The following is a 16995-nucleotide window of genomic DNA, read 5'->3' as shown; positions in this document are numbered from 1 at the left end:
TATTTTTTAATAATAATATTATAATAATATTTTATTCAATTTTTAAATTTCATCTTAACTCATCTCAACTTACAATCCATTCCTCAATTTCCTCTTTAAAAAGTAGAAATAAATGAGAATAATCAATAAATAAATAAATGAGAATAATTCACAAAAGTAATGTTATATCAAATCGTAAAATATGTAAGTATTATATCGCTTTAAAAAAAAAAATAAATTTATTATTAAAAAATTCATTTCTTTTTATATAAATTTCGTATTTATTTATTTTTTATTACGAGTTAACTATCATTTGAAATGATTAATTTCTCAATCCACAAATATCGCCGATTCCAAATTTCCAAGATACTTGGTCTACGGAACGACAAATGGGGTAATACATATCCAGAACTGGAATTAAACTTAAGAACGAGTTTTGCAATACAGAAGAATTGTCAGACTTGAAGCAATGAGGTGTCTCCCTTCAACATTTGGACCTTTTGTGACTACACTTTCGTAACAATAATGATTTGTTCCTCTTCCACCAAGTTCAACGCATGTGTTTTAATAAATAGTAAATATCGTTACGAAATAATCTGAAAAATCTATTGATTTAATCAATTCTTAAGCTGTAATATAAAACACATTATCCAAATTAAATTTTATTAAGCACTTTACTAAATATGTTATTAAGCACTTATAAATAAAAAATTTCAATATATATATATATTTAAATGAGGCCCTCTTTTTCTAATAATTTGCTCACTTGAAGCATGTATGTAATGTTAATCCCATTGTAATGCCTTTTTTCAAGAGATAGAAATAGGAAAAAAATTATTAACATTTTTGACAACCTTGCATACAAAAAGGCCTATTTTTTTTTTTTTAACAAAATAATACTTATCATGCTTTTATTATTTTCTAATGCACCATCAAATAATTGATAGAAAGTAAAAATATATATATATATATATCAAATAAATTTTAAATTATTTTTATGTCGTGTTATGAAATTATGAAATGATAATAATTAATAAAATGATGAATAACATCACATAAGCCTCTTCTTTAGAGGGAAAAAAACGTCGCTTATTTTTGGGGTTTAGCAAGACAGTAGACTATGGTGTATTGGTGTGCAGTTGGGAAATTCGCAGCGAGTAACAAGAAGATGAAGACATGACTAAGGTACCCAACAAAGAATCATAAAATCCAGTACCAGTCCAGAAACTCCAGCCCGCGCTTATTCTAAGCCAACACTATGCACAACAGAAACATTGACGAAACGACTCCTTAAAAGTATCAAATTCCCTCACCATCTCAAACAATTAGATCAAAATACCCAATAACTGAAAATACATACATACATACATGCATATGCATACAAAACCTCTGTTGTACTATACAATAGCCAAATGACTTGCCTGGAGAAACAAAAGCAGTGGCAAAAATTCTGGCAGAATTTAGATTTCTAACATTACCAATTGATTGGCCCCCTTACCCCAGATTTCTCAAGAAATGGGACCATCACTAGTATAAACTTCAGCCAGATTTCTCGACAATAGATGCTTGCACCATTTCCTTGGGAATCAGAGGCACTGCAGAACAATAATGGCGGCGATGTTAGGAGATGAAGGCAGAGACTATCTGATTCAGAATAATCTAAACAAAAACACATGCATATGCACGCTTGCCCACAGAGAGAGAGAGAGAGAGAGAGAGAGAGAGAGAGAGAGAGAGAGAGAGAGAGAGGTACCACCATAAGTGCCAGATCACTCAGTTTCTACAAACTGAAAACTGTCAAAGCTATAAGAGTTCTTGTAGTCTTCATAGCCTTCATAGAACTGTGAATGCCTCAAATAATAAATATACGAAATATTCTAGAAACTAATATAAAGCAGCTACAACCAAAAAGACAACGAACCCACTCTGAACCTCAAAAGTTAAAAAAAGAAATAAAAAAAAAAAAAAACCTGATCAAACTTCCCCACCATTGCCGAATCTGCCTCATCATTGACCTGCAACATATCTTTGATATCATTTAAATCCTGAAAACCTCAACTTTGGAATTAGAATGAAAGGAATTTCAAGAGTGGATATACCGAATAGGAGGAATTAGGCTCAATGGAAAAGGGGTAAATGAAATTTTCTCTGTGAGTTATCTACTTCTCACTTACACTTGTAACCTTTGACCTACTCTGAAGTTATGACATCGGTTTTCCCCTCCATAAAAAATGGCCGATCATGTAAAATGACATAAATGGCCCTAATGAAAAAGGACTTTGCCAAGGGTATTTGTGTCATTTTACAAAATAGTTACCATTCACATCAGAGAACAATATTCTGAAATAATGTTAACACAACCTGGTGGAGGTGAAGCTTGATGGTTCAAAGTTTTCCAAAGCACGTATCTGAGCTGTACGTAGCCACTATCATATATAATGGACCTTCTGGTTCTTGTCATCAATAAAATTTAGAACAAATGGGACAAATGTATCACAATCTCCAGTATAAATACTAGAGTAAACAGATTGAACAAATAAAGTATGCAACCGTGCACATGAAAATTTACACCCCAAGCTCACCAGAGAATCATAAGTTGGCATTTTTGAAGTCTTGATCTAAACTGAATGTATGATTGTAACAATAAATTATTTCCATCCAGCAAGCGTAAAAAATCATATGAGTATCTACGATGACAACACCCAATATAACTGGATTACCTCTTGCAAATTATCAACTTCTTCAAGCAAAGCTTTCCCATAAGAATGGTTTACCCTTTCAGCTTCGATGATGTATGGTTTCCTCTCCTGTAGAAAAGTAAAGGAGTTATAGCCCTCAAATTAAAATATAATTAAGTAGGCCAATTAGAAATTTTCAAGGACGTTACCTCCTTGGACATGTTCTTCCAAGTGTCAAGCCCGTTTTGATCAATGCTAATCACATTTATAGTCTTGCAGGTCTTTACAAAGCTCTCCCTAGTAAAACCACCGAAAAAGAAAGAAAGGAAAAAAGAAAAAGAAAAAGAGCATTCATCAACTCCAAACATGAATATGTGCTATATCTTTCAAATATATTCCAAATCTTATAAAAAAAATTATATTCCAAATATTTAATAATGAAACTTCACTTCGATATTTGTCAAAAAATACCAATTCAAACAGTAATCTCAAAATATTGTTTCTTTTCTCAATCATCCACTTTCCCAACGACCAAACATAACGAAAACGTTATAAAGCATATATGTCAGTGTTTTTCAGCATGCGCAAACTTTTGTTATGCATAGAATGCAACTCTACATGATTAAGGGCATGAGCTTATACATCTATAAAGCATGCAGCACAAAAACTAAAATAAAGGTCAAATTAGACTCCCAGAAAACAAAAAAATAAAAAATAAAAATAAAAGTAATGGAATTGCCTCGTATAATGAAAAAGAGAGTGTTTACATGAAAACCCGAAAGGGCGATCTAGGTTGGTCCCCAAAGGTCGGTTTCACAACGTTTTGCCTTTCTGATACTCCTCTGAACCTCTGCACCACCACCTTCTTGGTTTCACACTCGTGTAGGTCGGCCAAAGCGATTGCCACCGAAACCCCACAACTGTTGCTGCAACATTCAAGAAAAATAAGAGTAACAAAAACAAAAAAGGACAAAAGATAAAAACGAAAAAAATAGGGATATGAATATAAATATATACATTGCAAAGATATATCTGCGTATGTCTATAAGTGTAATTACCACTTCCGATAGGCGCTTCCATCAGGAGCACGGCGGAATGCTCGGACCCTCTTTCGGTTCCTAGGTGGATTCGCCATAAAAGTGTCCACACTCCAAGCTGCTCTGCAACTTTTTACCTTCTCTGTACATATTCTCTCGATCTCCTCTTAATACTGGTTTTCTTTCGTGGGCTTCTCTTGTACTTGGGCGGGGCATTATTGACAAGAGGTTGCCTCCCATTTACTTCTTTCTATTTTTCATTTTATTTTTGGGTCTTTCTATGTTACGCCCAAAGTTAAGCGTACCAGTCCGTCCATCAGAGAATTTAAATATATGTTGAGTATTTTTTTTCAAAGAAAATGCACCTTACCCGACTATATTCAGCATTAGTCTATTAAGAATGATAAAATTCTAACGCAAACAATAAAATTCACGTAACAACATGAGCTCTTTTAACAGTTGCAATGCCTTGCTTCCTGGTGCTAACGTGTAGGAGCATTACTACTCGTGATGGTTAAAAGGTAAAGGAAGTAATTTTATATATAATAATATGTAAATACTACATAATCATTTTAAAAAAGAATAGAGTTTTTTATTAAAAAATTAATTTTTTTTTATGTAAATTTTATATTTTTTTATTTTTTTTAAACGATTAAGCGACAATTTCATTCCTAATAATTATAAGTATGCAAAACACAAATTTCTTTTTACCCACGCTAGCCCAAAACTGCGCATGCTTTCATGGGCCGCGATGGAGAGTGAGGGACGCGTGTTATTATATATACGTTCGGCTCAGAAGGAAAAAACAGAAAAGTAAAGGGCACTAGCAGACATCCCACCCCTTCATCAATCCTTGTACTTCAAAATACAAAGATACTATTTTTACACGTTGGGACGTGGAGGTCAGAGGATGTGCACCTAGTAATTTTAATTTAAGATTAATGCTGCATACAATTTTAAAATATATAAATATTATATAATCGTTTTAAAAAAGAGTACAATTTATTATTAATTTTTTTTTTATTTAGATATCATATATATATTTACTTTTATCAAAATAATTACGTGATGTTTGTACATTAATTATCATTTTTAGTAATTTAATGTGCACACCCTATTAAAAAAAAAAACACATAGCATGAAAATGATGACGTGGATGATGTCAATTATATCTAGTCATATGTTCCGGTTCTTGTATGTAAAGCAACTCATTCCTTGTCCTGATGCCTAATCATAGTTTTATATTTTTGATGATTTGAATTTATTATTTCAGGCACGCTGAATTCACTGTGAGAGTACGGTACCGAATAACTCAAAGTCGAGGAGTGAAATATTGGGTTCAGTTCTTTCTTATTGAGTTTGGACCTGTTAAGAGGGGACACGGATGTCTGATAAGACTCGAGGGACATTTATCCTTTATCCATCTGGAAACTGCACGCAAATCAAAAGATACTACAATCTCTTCATGGGAAATTGCTATTAAGGTACAAGAACGGTTATTGATTACAAGCATGTAATAAAAACATAGAAACCAGTACTAGCAGCATCAACAACTAAACCACGTTTACAGGCATGCCTCACGTTTGCTAGCAAATGCTGCTTCACCAACCGTCACAATATCACGCATCAAAGAGTAAAAGCTTCATCATTTCAATACATCTACCCCAGCCTTTAGTTCGTAGCTCATTAAAATCACAGATCATTAAATCACAAAGCACCTTTACAAAAAATGGATATAATTAACAAAACACAGATTTTTTTTTTCCAGGCTAAAAAAGCACCACACCTGACCTATATGGAGTAACAATGAAGGACATGTTACCAAACGAGATAATTTGTAATGCATCAATCTCGTCACACTGCGTTCAAAGCTTGCATTTTTTTCTTACTTGGCTTCGTCAAAGGGAATGATATATGGATAAGTCCAAATTTCTTCCTCTGTGCTAAGAACTGCTGCTTATGATCACTTACATCTTTCTCAGCTTTTGAAGAAAATGCTAGGTCCTCCCTCAGTGCATGAAGCATTTGACTCAAAGCCACCTTCTGTCCTCCTGCGTGGCCTTCCATTTCATTTCCTGCCATATAGTCATTGGGCAGAACTTGCTTCCTGCTTAGTATATCTCGCATTGAAACTGTCGACCTTAAAACAGGCTTTGGTTCATTGTTTACAAGGTTTGATTTATTAATATCATTGAGTGGAGAGACCTCAGGGTGATCCGATGCATGGATATTATTGCGATTGACCGAGTTATAAAATGCCTGTCCCTTCTGTTCATGCTCTGGAATCCATCTCTGGAAAGCCTCTTCAACGGCAATTTGCTTTTTATTTGCTGTTTCTACTCTGTTCAAAGCTTTCTCCAGGGCTTGTTTACTGTGTCTAACTTCATCTGTGGCTTCCTTTAACTTCTTCAAAATGGACAGTTTAGAGATGTTAGCTTCATCTGTTTGGAAATTCGTATCAACTACATTCTTCTTGGGCAGCCCCTCAACTTTTTGAGCTTTGGTGACTAAAGGAGATCGATCTCCAAAAGAGTAAGTTATTTTCTCTGGCTCTGGAAGTATGAAATATGATGATCTCTCATCGATTGAAAGAGCTTTGATTTCAGCAAGTGCAACAGCTTCTGCAGCTTTGGCCGCTTCCTCCATCTTTTTGGCTGCAACCAACCTCATCTCAGCAGTCTTCATGCTGGCCTTGGTCTGTTCATTCACAGTCATTGGACTTGAAACTTCAGATGTTGCAGCTTCAGCAATTCTCTTACATAGCCCATCCATGGATTTAAAGTCCCTTGAAATATTTGGAGGATTCTCAATGGCACCATAGGCTTCTTTATCGTCTGCTATTTGTGGCTTTAGTCTTATTTGTTTTAGCTCCTCCTCTAGCGACGATACCCCGGCAAACTTTGATGATAGCCACCCACGACTCTTCTCCAGTAAAACCTTTTCTTTCATCATTTTCTTATTTAGAGATTCAACGGAATTTTGAATCACCCCAAGATCGTCTATCGTTTTACCAAGGTTAACTTTTGCTTGCTTCAACTCCATCAAGATCAAATCAGGTGATGAAGTGGGGCACGGGCTTGAACATCCAGCGTTTTGCCCGTAATGGTTGAAAATATTTCTGTGGCTTTCTTTGTCCATTTGCTTAATAGCAGGAGTTGGCAGCTGCTCATCAGAGTGGTCTTGGCCAGTCAAGCATTTCAATGCTTCTTTCTGTAGTTGCCGCTTCAAATCTTCCACAATCCTTTTTGTTGTTCCAAGTTCTTCCAGGACATCAAGTGTTTCCAGTTCCTTAACAATCAGATCCTTCTCCAACTCTGCTGCCTGTTCCTCCACTTTCTTAATGTCAAACTCCTCAATGCCATTCTGCTCATGACAATCCTATTGTAAATCGCAAGCAAGCAAACAAGAGGAGAGGAAAGAAAAGGATGCGGGAGATTTCAAATGCATTCTGCAAATGAAATCGCAATTAAGCATTGGATAACTGAATCCAGAACCAAAAGCCTTCTCTTGAGAAAATGCGGAAAAGCAATTGCATTTATACTCTATGAATGAGTAGAATGGGACAACTAAAGTCTGCAAGGCATGCAGGAAACTATAAAAAACAAACATACGTATGTTTCATTATAATTTTCAGAGAGAAAATTGATTTAATCACTTACATAATCTGAGAAAATAACCATGACAGAGTAGTGAAGTTATAAGAAATAACTTCGTAGGGTGGAATTCATGTTATTATATACTTGAAAAACTCCAAAGCTTTTCTCTTGGGAATCAAAATGAATGGACGAAATGGGAAAAAAAATGAAAAATTTAAAATCTTGCACCAGCAGAAACCAACGGTTTTAAGATTCAGTTATTGTACTTCATTTCATGCTCATTTGGATCCAAAATTTTGCATTTTAATTTCTTTTAATAAAGTCACACGAACTTACAGATTCTCACACCCAATTTAAATGTAAAACAAAACATTAGATTAAAGAACAATCACAAATTAAGTAAATAAATCAAACAAAAAAAAAAACCAATTAGTTTTCTACTAAAATTTTTTTGCTGATTCCAAGTTTTTCAGAAAGTGATTTTTTAAAAAAATTTGGAAGGGACTGGGAGTTCCCCCACTAAGCTTCGATAGCATATAATAAGTAGTTGTCTTCCAAAAAAACCATATAAGTTAGATGTTGATAACAGCAATATATTAGCATCAATTGGATAAAGAACAACAACAACCTGGTGATGACCGGATCTATAACCAAATTTTAGCTTAATTGAGTAACCAAATAAACATTAAAATCCCTGTTCTGCGAGACAGTACTAAACTCTAGTAATGAAAATGAAATCAATACTGCTTACATAAATATCTCCGATCCCGCAAAATGGCACCCAGGTTCCGCTCCCACTAAAGCGGGTCACTGCCTCCTTGACCGACCCGAAAGGCGGGGAAGTATCGATTTCCGCTCGCAAACCAAACCGCCTTATCCCCGAACCTGGAGTTGCATCCACTCCATGACCCGAGAAACTCTGAGGCGTCGTGTCAGACCTTATTTCCCGAATCCCCGGCGTCCCAGGGTCGGCAGCCGAGTCCAAGGCTTCGGCCATTGCAAGAAACACAAAGTTAACGACATGTTTGAAGACGAAGACGTTTTTATAAAGACTCCGGGCATGGACTTCTGGGAGAGAGGCATCGATGGGAAAAAAGGTATTCCGGAGTTTGTGTGACATGATGATGCAGGTGGCGAGTCACGACTCGGTCGGGAAAAAAAGGAGAGTGGGAACCGGGTCCACTCAGCGAGCGAACGGACCGCTTTTTTCTGATGATGTGGAGTGATTAAGGATCGTATGGTTTAGGAAATGGTGTAACTGATGATGTGGATTGATTTGATTGGATTCGGGTGGGAGAGTCAAAGTTGCGTGATTGTTGAATATGGGTTTAAACCAGTGAAAGGTGGACAGCGTGGTGAGTGCGGATGAGCAATGCGGTCAGGCTTAACTTTCACTGGTAGTTCAATTTATGAGCGTGAATCGCGGTACTGGAAAAGCGCGCAGGTTGTTGCAGTCATGATACTAACTAATAAAGTAAGTAAATAGCTCTATTAGGCCTTTTTTCTTTTTTCTTTTTTTGTCAAAAAACAATGCTAAGTCTGACAATGGGCAAAAGGCAATAATTCGATTGGATTCCGTTCACTTGTGATAGGTATTTTCGTTTATTACGATATTAAGTTATCAAGATAAGATCAACTATTAAATAAATTAATAATTTTATGATTTTTGTTCGAATTTTAATACCTAAAATTAACATAGATAATTATATTAAGCGGTCCTAAGCACTGCCGAAATTCTAGAAAATCCAAATCCTTATTAAATAATATAACTTGAATAAAACATTTGGCTTAGTTTGTATAAACTAATTTATTATTTTTTATTATATTAATTTTATATTTATAATGAAGATATCTAAACATTTAAAGAGATAAAAAAAAAAATTATAAACATATTACTTGATCATTATGAATATAATATAATCGTTGACATATGTGTATATACATAAATTTTATAAAAATAATAACAAAAAGTTAAGGCATATTTGTCTTAATTAATAAATAAAATTATACGATACAATATAAATAATCTGTTTTTTCAAAATTAAGTAGTTCGTAAATGAATTCGAACTCATTCAAATAAGAAAGAGCTATTTGTGATTAATTTTATATAACTCATTAATGAGCTCAACTCTCAATCTATATTTGTATTCGAGTAAAAGTTAAATGAACGTGACTTCACTAATTACTACTCGCTCAAGTTCGGCTAATTTACACTAAATTAATTAAAACCCTATTTAATTAGAAGATTGTTTATTATTATACTAAATGCATTATTAATATTAAAGTCTGTCGCATAAGTTTTCACAGAGAAGAATATTTTAAAATTACTTTATAATTCATATAATTTTACAATATATTTCACCAATTCATAAGTATAAAAATATCTGTATTAAAGAAAATATCAAAATATTTGTAATTATGGTCTTGTCGCAAATCCTTAATCACTGTAAAGTCCTAACACTTAATTATTTTGTATTCACAACCACAAAGCAACTCCCTAATTTTAATCCAAGTGTTATGAGTCTTCATTACACTTGCTCTAAGGAGAAAGCTTGGGTGGAGTGTGATTCTCGACTTGCTCTTAGAGTAAGCGAGGATGAGTCATCCTTGGTCTGATTGTAGGATTGGAGATGGCAGAGATGTGGAGGAAATGTGGGATCAATTAAGGCTTACAAAGGAGGAGAATGCTCTAATTGAACTTGGTACTGAGCATATGGGGAAAGTGAAAGCAGAGGGAGATAGAAGTTTAGTAGAGCAACTGTATTCTGATTGCAAAATTAGTAAGGAAGTTATCAGATCAACCATGGCTAAGATATGGAGGCTAGAAGGATCATTTGTCTTTCATGACATAATCCCAAATCTATTTGTGGTAACTTTCAATAACCAGGAGGAAAAATAGAGAGCATTTGATGGGAGGCCTTGGTTATTCAATAATCAACTTATGGTTCTAAAGTTGTTTGATGGTTTTACTCCTCCCCAAAAGATGAATTTTGGTTTTGAGGAGTTCTAGGTGCATATGAATAATCTACCATTAGTATATATGACTTGAGAAATAGGGATTTAGAATTTTAGATTGGAGCAACTATCAGGATTGTTATAGGAATTGACGTTCGTGAGGATGAGATCGGATGGAAAGCTATTTGAGGGTTAAGATTGAACTAGACTGGAGGAAGATGATAGCTAGAGGAAGAACTGTTAACTTACTTGGAAACAGAATATGGGTTCCATTGAGTTATGAGAGGCTTCCAAAACTATGCTTTAGATGTGGAAGAATAATACACGGAGCAAGAAGTTGTGATCTTTTGAAGTGGATGATAGCAGGTCTTAGTATGGAACATGTCTTCGTGCTCAACACAATTCTCGAGAAAGAAACATGGAGAAACAAAGGAGTTCTAAGAGGGATCATATGGAAGGAAATGAAGGGGAGAATAGTAAGGAAAATGTGGAGAAGGATGGGGAGTCAAACTCCAATTTCGCACCATCATAGGCTAATTGATCATGAGATTAGCTTACAATAATTGTCCAATAATGAGACTATGAGGGATGAGAAGACAGGGAAGGTATAAAGGGGAAGGTAGAAGAGAATGGCACAAAATGCAGGTGAACCTAGTGATCCTAGGCTATCACCTGGGAGTAACTGTAGTTCGGTTAGTTTTGAAATTACAAATAAGGGGGAGGGAAGTGTAAAAAAGGGCAAACAAATGGTATGCCATTGGCTGAGGCTGCTAGCCAGCCCTGTTAAACATTATGAAAATATTAAGTTTGAACTGTTGGAGGTTTGGGAACCGTTTGGGAACCCTTGGACAGTTCAAGACCTCTACCTATTGGTGAAGGATAAGAAACCCAAGTTGGTCTTCCTTATGGGAACCAAGTTAGTAAATTTGAAGGTATTAAGAAGAAGGTGGAGTGTGAGGGTTGTTTTTTGTAGAACCAAAGGGCAGAAATAGGGGTTTGACTTTACTGTGGAGTAGAGAGGTGATTGTGGAGATTATCAATTTTTCTCAACACCATATTAATGTAACAATCATGAGTGAGGAGAAAAACATGGCATGGGTATTTACTGGCTTCCATAGTCATTCCAAGGCAAGCAAAAGAAGATCTACATGGAATCTACTGTCTCTGTTAAACCCTTCAACAGAGAAACCTTGGTGCATAATGAGTGATTTTAATGAGATAGTTTGTCAAGATAAAAAGGTAGGTGAGAGACCTAGACATGAAACCCAAATTAAAGATTTCAAAAAGGCTCTAGAAGTAAATAGTATTTTTTTTATTTAGGTTGGAAAGAAAATAAATATATACACGGAACAATAAGCACTCAGATAACACTTTTACTAATGAGAGGCTTGATGGAGCAGTTGCTAATCTCTTGTGGTCTGAATTTTTTTGGAGATAGAGCTGTAGAAGTTTTGACAGTAAGCCAATCTGAGCACAAGGGCTCTTTTGCTTTTTGATAAAAAAAATTTGAAGATTCGGGCAGTGTCCTAAGAACTGCCAAATATGGACTAAATGAGTTTGTCTCAGCTCAAACACATCAACAGAAGGTACTGCTGCGTGGGAATACTAACTGAGGAGTGGTAAAGTGGGAAAAACCTACTGAATTGGCAGTGAAAGTAAACTAGGATGCTATCTTGTTTTTGACACTTGGGTTGGTCTTGACGCTTGGATTTTGGGAGTTCTTTTATTCTTATCATGTAACTCTCAAGTATGTTATTATTTACACGGTTTTTTTTTAGTGAGCATTTATAAATAAAATTGGGGAGAAGTCACTCTTAGATATGTGACCTCAACTCTTTTATTAAAAAAAAAAAAAAAAAATTGGGATACTATTGTGGATGCTCAACATAAAAGGATGGGCATTGGTGTAGTTATTAGAAATTCAGAGGGGTAGATGCTGGTATGTCTATGTTCAACTGTTGATCACATAAAGAAACCGATTGTTGCTGAAGCGTTGGCTCTGAGCAAAGCAGCTGTAATTGTATTTTGTGGAGAGTTGGCCCTTACGGATGTGGTATTGGAGGGAGACTCTCAATTGGTAGTAAAAGCTACTAATACTAGGAAAGAGATATGGGCTGAATATAGGAATATTATTAAAGCTGTAATGATGTTAATGACTGATAGGTTAAATTAGAGGGTAAGGTTTGTGTATAGAGAAGCAAACAATATAGCACACAAGCTAGCAAAACTAGCTTTTTCTCTTTCTGATCCTTCAGAGATTACAAATGATTTACTGAAGGAGAAATACAACTGTAATGACTGATTTGTTTTGATTTTCAGTAAAGATATTACATTTGACTTTTTTTTTTTTTTTTTTAAAAAAAAAAAAGAATTATTTTGTATTCACCGTTACGGGAGGAGCGTATAAATTATGACACCAAAAGCTATCGGGCTTGAATTTTCCGTAACTTTGACGTGTTATAATTTTATACGCACTACTGTTATCGAGGCCAACTTAATTTATAGTTTGATCGATGGATTGGTCAGGAGGGAAAAAGGACTTTGTAGAGGCATGTAAATAATTAAAAAAAAAAGAAAAAAGAATACAAGCGGAGTTGTCTTTGTAGGCATGTGGGCTACAAGAAAGTTCATCAACTATTTTAAATAACTGCACTAGTGAGGAATTAAAGCGAAAAGATAAAGGTGGTTGCAATATTGCCTTTATCTTACGTACCATTGATCTTTACTGAAAGAAGTAAATCAATTGGACCAAATTAAAGTCATGGGCATGATTATAATGTATGCATATCTTTGTCGATCATTTCTCGCCATCATGAGTGCTTTAATTCTTGCTTTTCTCTCCGAAGGGACCACTTCTCTTACCGACCATTAAGTATTACATGTTTATGAGGTTGGAATAGCAAAAGCAGCTATGTCATTTTTCTTTTTTAGTACAGGTTTATTTATAATCTGAATTCTAGCAATATATATGTTAAAAGGATGCATGCATTGCATCCAATGAACATTACTGTACACGGAACGAGAGAACAATCAATTGTTTAGGAGATTTTAGATGAAAGAAAAACAACATTAAAATAACTCATCTTTTTTTTATCCAAATAATTTTTTTTTTTTTTTTGAAAAAAACATGGACATAATTCATCAATCACATTAAACCGTATAGTCATAGAGTCAGTCGTATGGAGGGGAGGCATTGATTGAGAAACTAGCTAGGAGGGCTGTATACCTAGCTCGTCGCATTAGTTGATCTGTTCCGCTGTAAGAGTTAAGATGAATGTACGTTGGAATTTGAAACTCAAATCTCCTCCGTACATTTAGTTAATATGTGATCCCAATCAATCAATGTATCATATTCAATCTTTCGAATCACCCAGTGTAAAATAAAAAATAAAAACTTCTGAATAACCCCTTCCCTCTCTTTCGTACGTACATTGGAAAATCCATGGGCCAACAAATTCTAAATTCTAAGACCATACCCAATATAAATAATGTATTGAATGATGCTACTGGGCCGATATCCCAACCGATAAAGTGTAATTTCAGTTTTTTTTTTAATATTTTTCAGCATTTTTAAATATTTTGTTTTCATAAAATACATAAATTTAATAATATTTACTTCTTTAATCATTAGAAAAAAAAAAGGTCAAAACTATCGGTCTTTGACTTGTATTTCATCTATTCAATAAGCATTACTCTTTTAATAAAAAGAAAGGAAAATATTCATGTACGGGTTCCATGGATTCCAGGGAAGATATATATATATATATATATATATATATATATATATATATATAAAAGCAGAAAAAAGGGAAAGCTTCAAAACGAAATCCAGGAAGAAAAATGCTCGTGATTCGAGTATATAGTCTAGTCTGTGTACTGTACATGATTCGTGGTCTCTCTTTAATTTGCCGTAGAATCCGCAGTGAGACCCGGTAACTGTATTCAACCACACTGATCCAGCCCATCTCATTTTTTTATTAGATATATTTATTTATTTATTATGAAAGAAAAGGACTGATTAATCACTTGTTGCCTAATTTATAATTCAGTTTAATAATCGATAATTAATCCAAATATTGTATTAATTTGTATACACTGATCAAATTAATATATAATCAGAAATGCTACATACAATTGGCGCGCGCAACTATGGGGAATCGGCTGTCACACGTCAGCCTATATATTAAATAAAAAAAAAAAATCAAAACATAACACAAAAACGAAAAAGGAAAATTTCAAGAAAGCAAAAGGGAGATGGAGATGTAAGTACTCTCTCTCTCTCTCCCTCTCACCCACACATAGAAAGTGTGACCACGATTGCAATTTTTTTTTTGTGTATCCTCTTTCTCACTCCATTTGCAGTCTATCTTCATCTGTGATCTCTCTCTCTAAACTTCTCTTTCAATCTCTTGGTTTTGCTTCTATCTCCCATTAACTTTCTTCTCTTTCTGCTTTTTATCATCATTGATGATTTGACTCTCTTTTTTTTATTTTTGCATTGGTTTTATCTTAGTTTTATTGCATTCGCTAATAAAAAAAACCATCGAGAGGATCTTTCTCTCTTTTCTTTTCTTTTTGACACATTTGTTTTACACCCGTTTGGATTTGGTGGCTAAAGAAGAGTTTTTAGTCATAGAAGTTCAGAAATAGACGACTGAAAATGGAGGAAAGGAGAAGACGGAAGGAAGATGAAAAAAAATGGGAGAAAACTCAGACGAAAATAAAAAAGAAAGGCTAACAAAAATATAAAACAGAGTCATATTTTTTTTACCACGTGAGACGCGATTTCTCCGCGATTCTCCCCGCCGGTTTACTATAGAGTTTTTGATGTATAGTTGCATGCCGTCGTCCGGTAAGAAAAGAACGAGTCAAAAAGGGATCCATGCATTGAGTTAATTAGGTGGTTGAGAAGTTCGGCATTAGCATACACATCTGGTGAATCAGCTAGCTACAGCCTAGGGTGGTTATTATACAGTTTTGTCACAACTCATGATATTGCTGCTGAGGTCATCTAGAGATGCATGTTCTACATGACTCCTCACCCTGATCTAATGGATTATGAAGCGTGCAGCACGTGCCAGTGTGGACAAAAAATCCAATTACTTTATCTAATCTGCTACCCTCAGTTAATCATGTTAATGGAGGCCGGATGCCAGAGACAAGTTTACTTGTGGATTTGCTATAATTCGACAAGTTTTGCTGATAAGATCTTTCTTTAATGTTTTGATGGAGTTGGATAGTACAAAATAGTTGAATTTAGAGCTGAACTCTAACTCTAACTCCAATGGAGTCGAAAAATCCAACTCCGATCGAAGCTTTGAATTCAGAGTCGGAGGGCCGTTTAGGTTGGACCAAGAAAAACTTAAAAAAGAAATCTAAATACAATAATGGGCAATTTACATACAATACAATTTATAAAAAAATAAAAACTGAATACAATGATTATTAACATAATACCTAAATCCATAATATAAATTAAAGGACATCATCATGCAATCAAAAACACCTAAATCTATAGAATCATAAACATTAAAACACAAACATGCATGCAACAACACAAGATTTAAATGCACACATGCGAAGTTGCAAACAATCAATAATATCACACAAGAACACACACTAATGAGTTCTTATTACAGTAGAATGGATATTATAAAATACAAAATTACAATATATATAGACTTACACTACTACCACCAAAGTTGCAACCAGAATTAGAATGTATTCCCCAATTAAATTAAATAACTAATCAGTAATCCAACTCCTCTAAATAACCCGTCATCCAAAAGCATAGTCCCCACCACCAAGGTCCATGCACTACCGAGCACCAAGTAACACCGCCAACTTCAAGTGTCCTGCATTGCTTTTAAAAATAAAATAAAATTAAACACTAGCCCTAATATATGTAAAACGACATTATTTTACATTTCATTTAAAAAAGATGTACGGCCGGAGTCAAAGTTGAAGTTCAAAGGTTGGAGTCTATATTGACTCCGACTCCAACTCCGACTTTGACCATTTTTCTTAGAGCAATTCCAACTCCAAACTCCACCAAAGTAGAGTCGGAGCGAGCATGGCAAAAGTTGGAGCCGCAAAGAGTTTTGCCCGATCCTACTTGAATTACTTAAATTACATGTCTATTTATATATATATATATATATATATATAAAATGAACCATCTAATTTCATCAAACAATTGGATGTTAGAGAGCCGTTCGCCTTCTCTCTAGAAAGAAAAGCTCTTCATTCTCTTTAGAAAACTCAAATCACTTTGAGTGCCGCTGTAGAGAGGAGGGTGAGAGCTGTGATATCATTTTCACCCTCATCTCCATCTCCATTTTCTTTCCACTGCTACTATGTGAATATGCTTCCATGGTAGTGTTTTTTTTTTTTACTGCACTCCGGCCACCATCAGTCGACACGCGCCCCACCACGCAACCCTACTACCGTTGATCTACTAGGATGACGTGAAACTGCTCCAAAAATCTTGGCGTGTGACCCTCACGTGTGGCCCTCACGCGCAGAAGCAATCCGCGCGCTCGTGGTCTCCAAGCACTGTCGCGCCTTGACAACTGCATTGGCTACACACGCCGTATCAGCAAATTCTCCACCTTACGATCTTTCAGATCTTTCTCACCTCACCTCCCAACCATCGGCGCGTGACCTACACGCGCCATCACAGGGGCGCGAAAAGACAGATGATCCGCCGCAAATTAGTCCATCGGATGCCAGTCTTTCTACCATGTTATC

The 16995-nt window shown here is 35.1% G+C and overlaps 2 protein-coding genes across 2 annotated transcripts; both read right to left on the bottom strand.

Moving 5' to 3' along the window:
* Positions 1 to 1253: 1253 nt before the first annotated feature.
* Positions 1254 to 3885, bottom strand: LOC121242558 (high mobility group B protein 7). The gene is made up of 7 exons (XM_041140441.1): positions 3716 to 3885; positions 3425 to 3583; positions 2867 to 2954; positions 2700 to 2786; positions 1950 to 1994; positions 1733 to 1820; positions 1254 to 1574 (listed from the first exon to the last, which is right to left on the bottom strand). The coding sequence occupies exons 1-6, from the start codon at positions 3790 to 3792 to the stop codon at positions 1749 to 1751; spliced, it is 528 nt and encodes a 175-aa protein (XP_040996375.1). The 5' UTR covers positions 3793 to 3885; the 3' UTR covers positions 1254 to 1574; positions 1733 to 1748.
* A 1323-nt stretch (positions 3886 to 5208) lies between these two features.
* LOC121267155 (WEB family protein At2g40480-like) lies at positions 5209 to 8662 on the bottom strand. The gene is made up of 2 exons (XM_041171021.1): positions 8042 to 8662; positions 5209 to 7057 (listed from the first exon to the last, which is right to left on the bottom strand). The coding sequence occupies exons 1-2, from the start codon at positions 8408 to 8410 to the stop codon at positions 5549 to 5551; spliced, it is 1878 nt and encodes a 625-aa protein (XP_041026955.1). The 5' UTR covers positions 8411 to 8662; the 3' UTR covers positions 5209 to 5548.
* Between the last annotated feature and the right edge of the window lie 8333 nt (positions 8663 to 16995).

Source organism: Juglans microcarpa x Juglans regia, chromosome 1D, assembly GCF_004785595.1.
Source record: "Juglans microcarpa x Juglans regia isolate MS1-56 chromosome 1D, Jm3101_v1.0, whole genome shotgun sequence".
Lineage (NCBI taxonomy): Eukaryota > Viridiplantae > Streptophyta > Magnoliopsida > Fagales > Juglandaceae > Juglans > Juglans microcarpa x Juglans regia.
The sequence above is the reverse complement of the archived record's forward strand: the minus strand, read 5'-3'. Positions and strand labels throughout refer to the sequence as shown.

What these genes read in the sequence shown, in the direction of transcription:
- LOC121267155 (XM_041171021.1), bottom strand. Translation starts at nt 8,410, where the DNA reads ATGTCACACAAACTCCGGAATACCTTTTTTCCCATCGATGCCTCTCTC. An exon ending in GCGGGATCGGAGATATTTAT is followed by an intron (nt 7,058 to 8,041) that starts GTAAGCAGTATT and finishes TGTCATGAGCAG; the next exon opens with AATGGCATTGAGGAGTTTGA.
- LOC121242558 (XM_041140441.1), bottom strand. Translation starts at nt 3,792, where the DNA reads ATGGCGAATCCACCTAGGAACCGAAAGAGGGTCCGAGCATTCCGCCGT. An exon ending in TCGCCCTTTCGGGTTTTCAT is followed by an intron (nt 2,955 to 3,424) that starts GTAAACACTCTC and finishes TGGTTTTACTAG; the next exon opens with GGAGAGCTTTGTAAAGACCT. An exon ending in AAGTTGATAATTTGCAAGAG is followed by an intron (nt 1,995 to 2,699) that starts GTAATCCAGTTA and finishes GATATGTTGCAG; the next exon opens with GTCAATGATGAGGCAGATTC.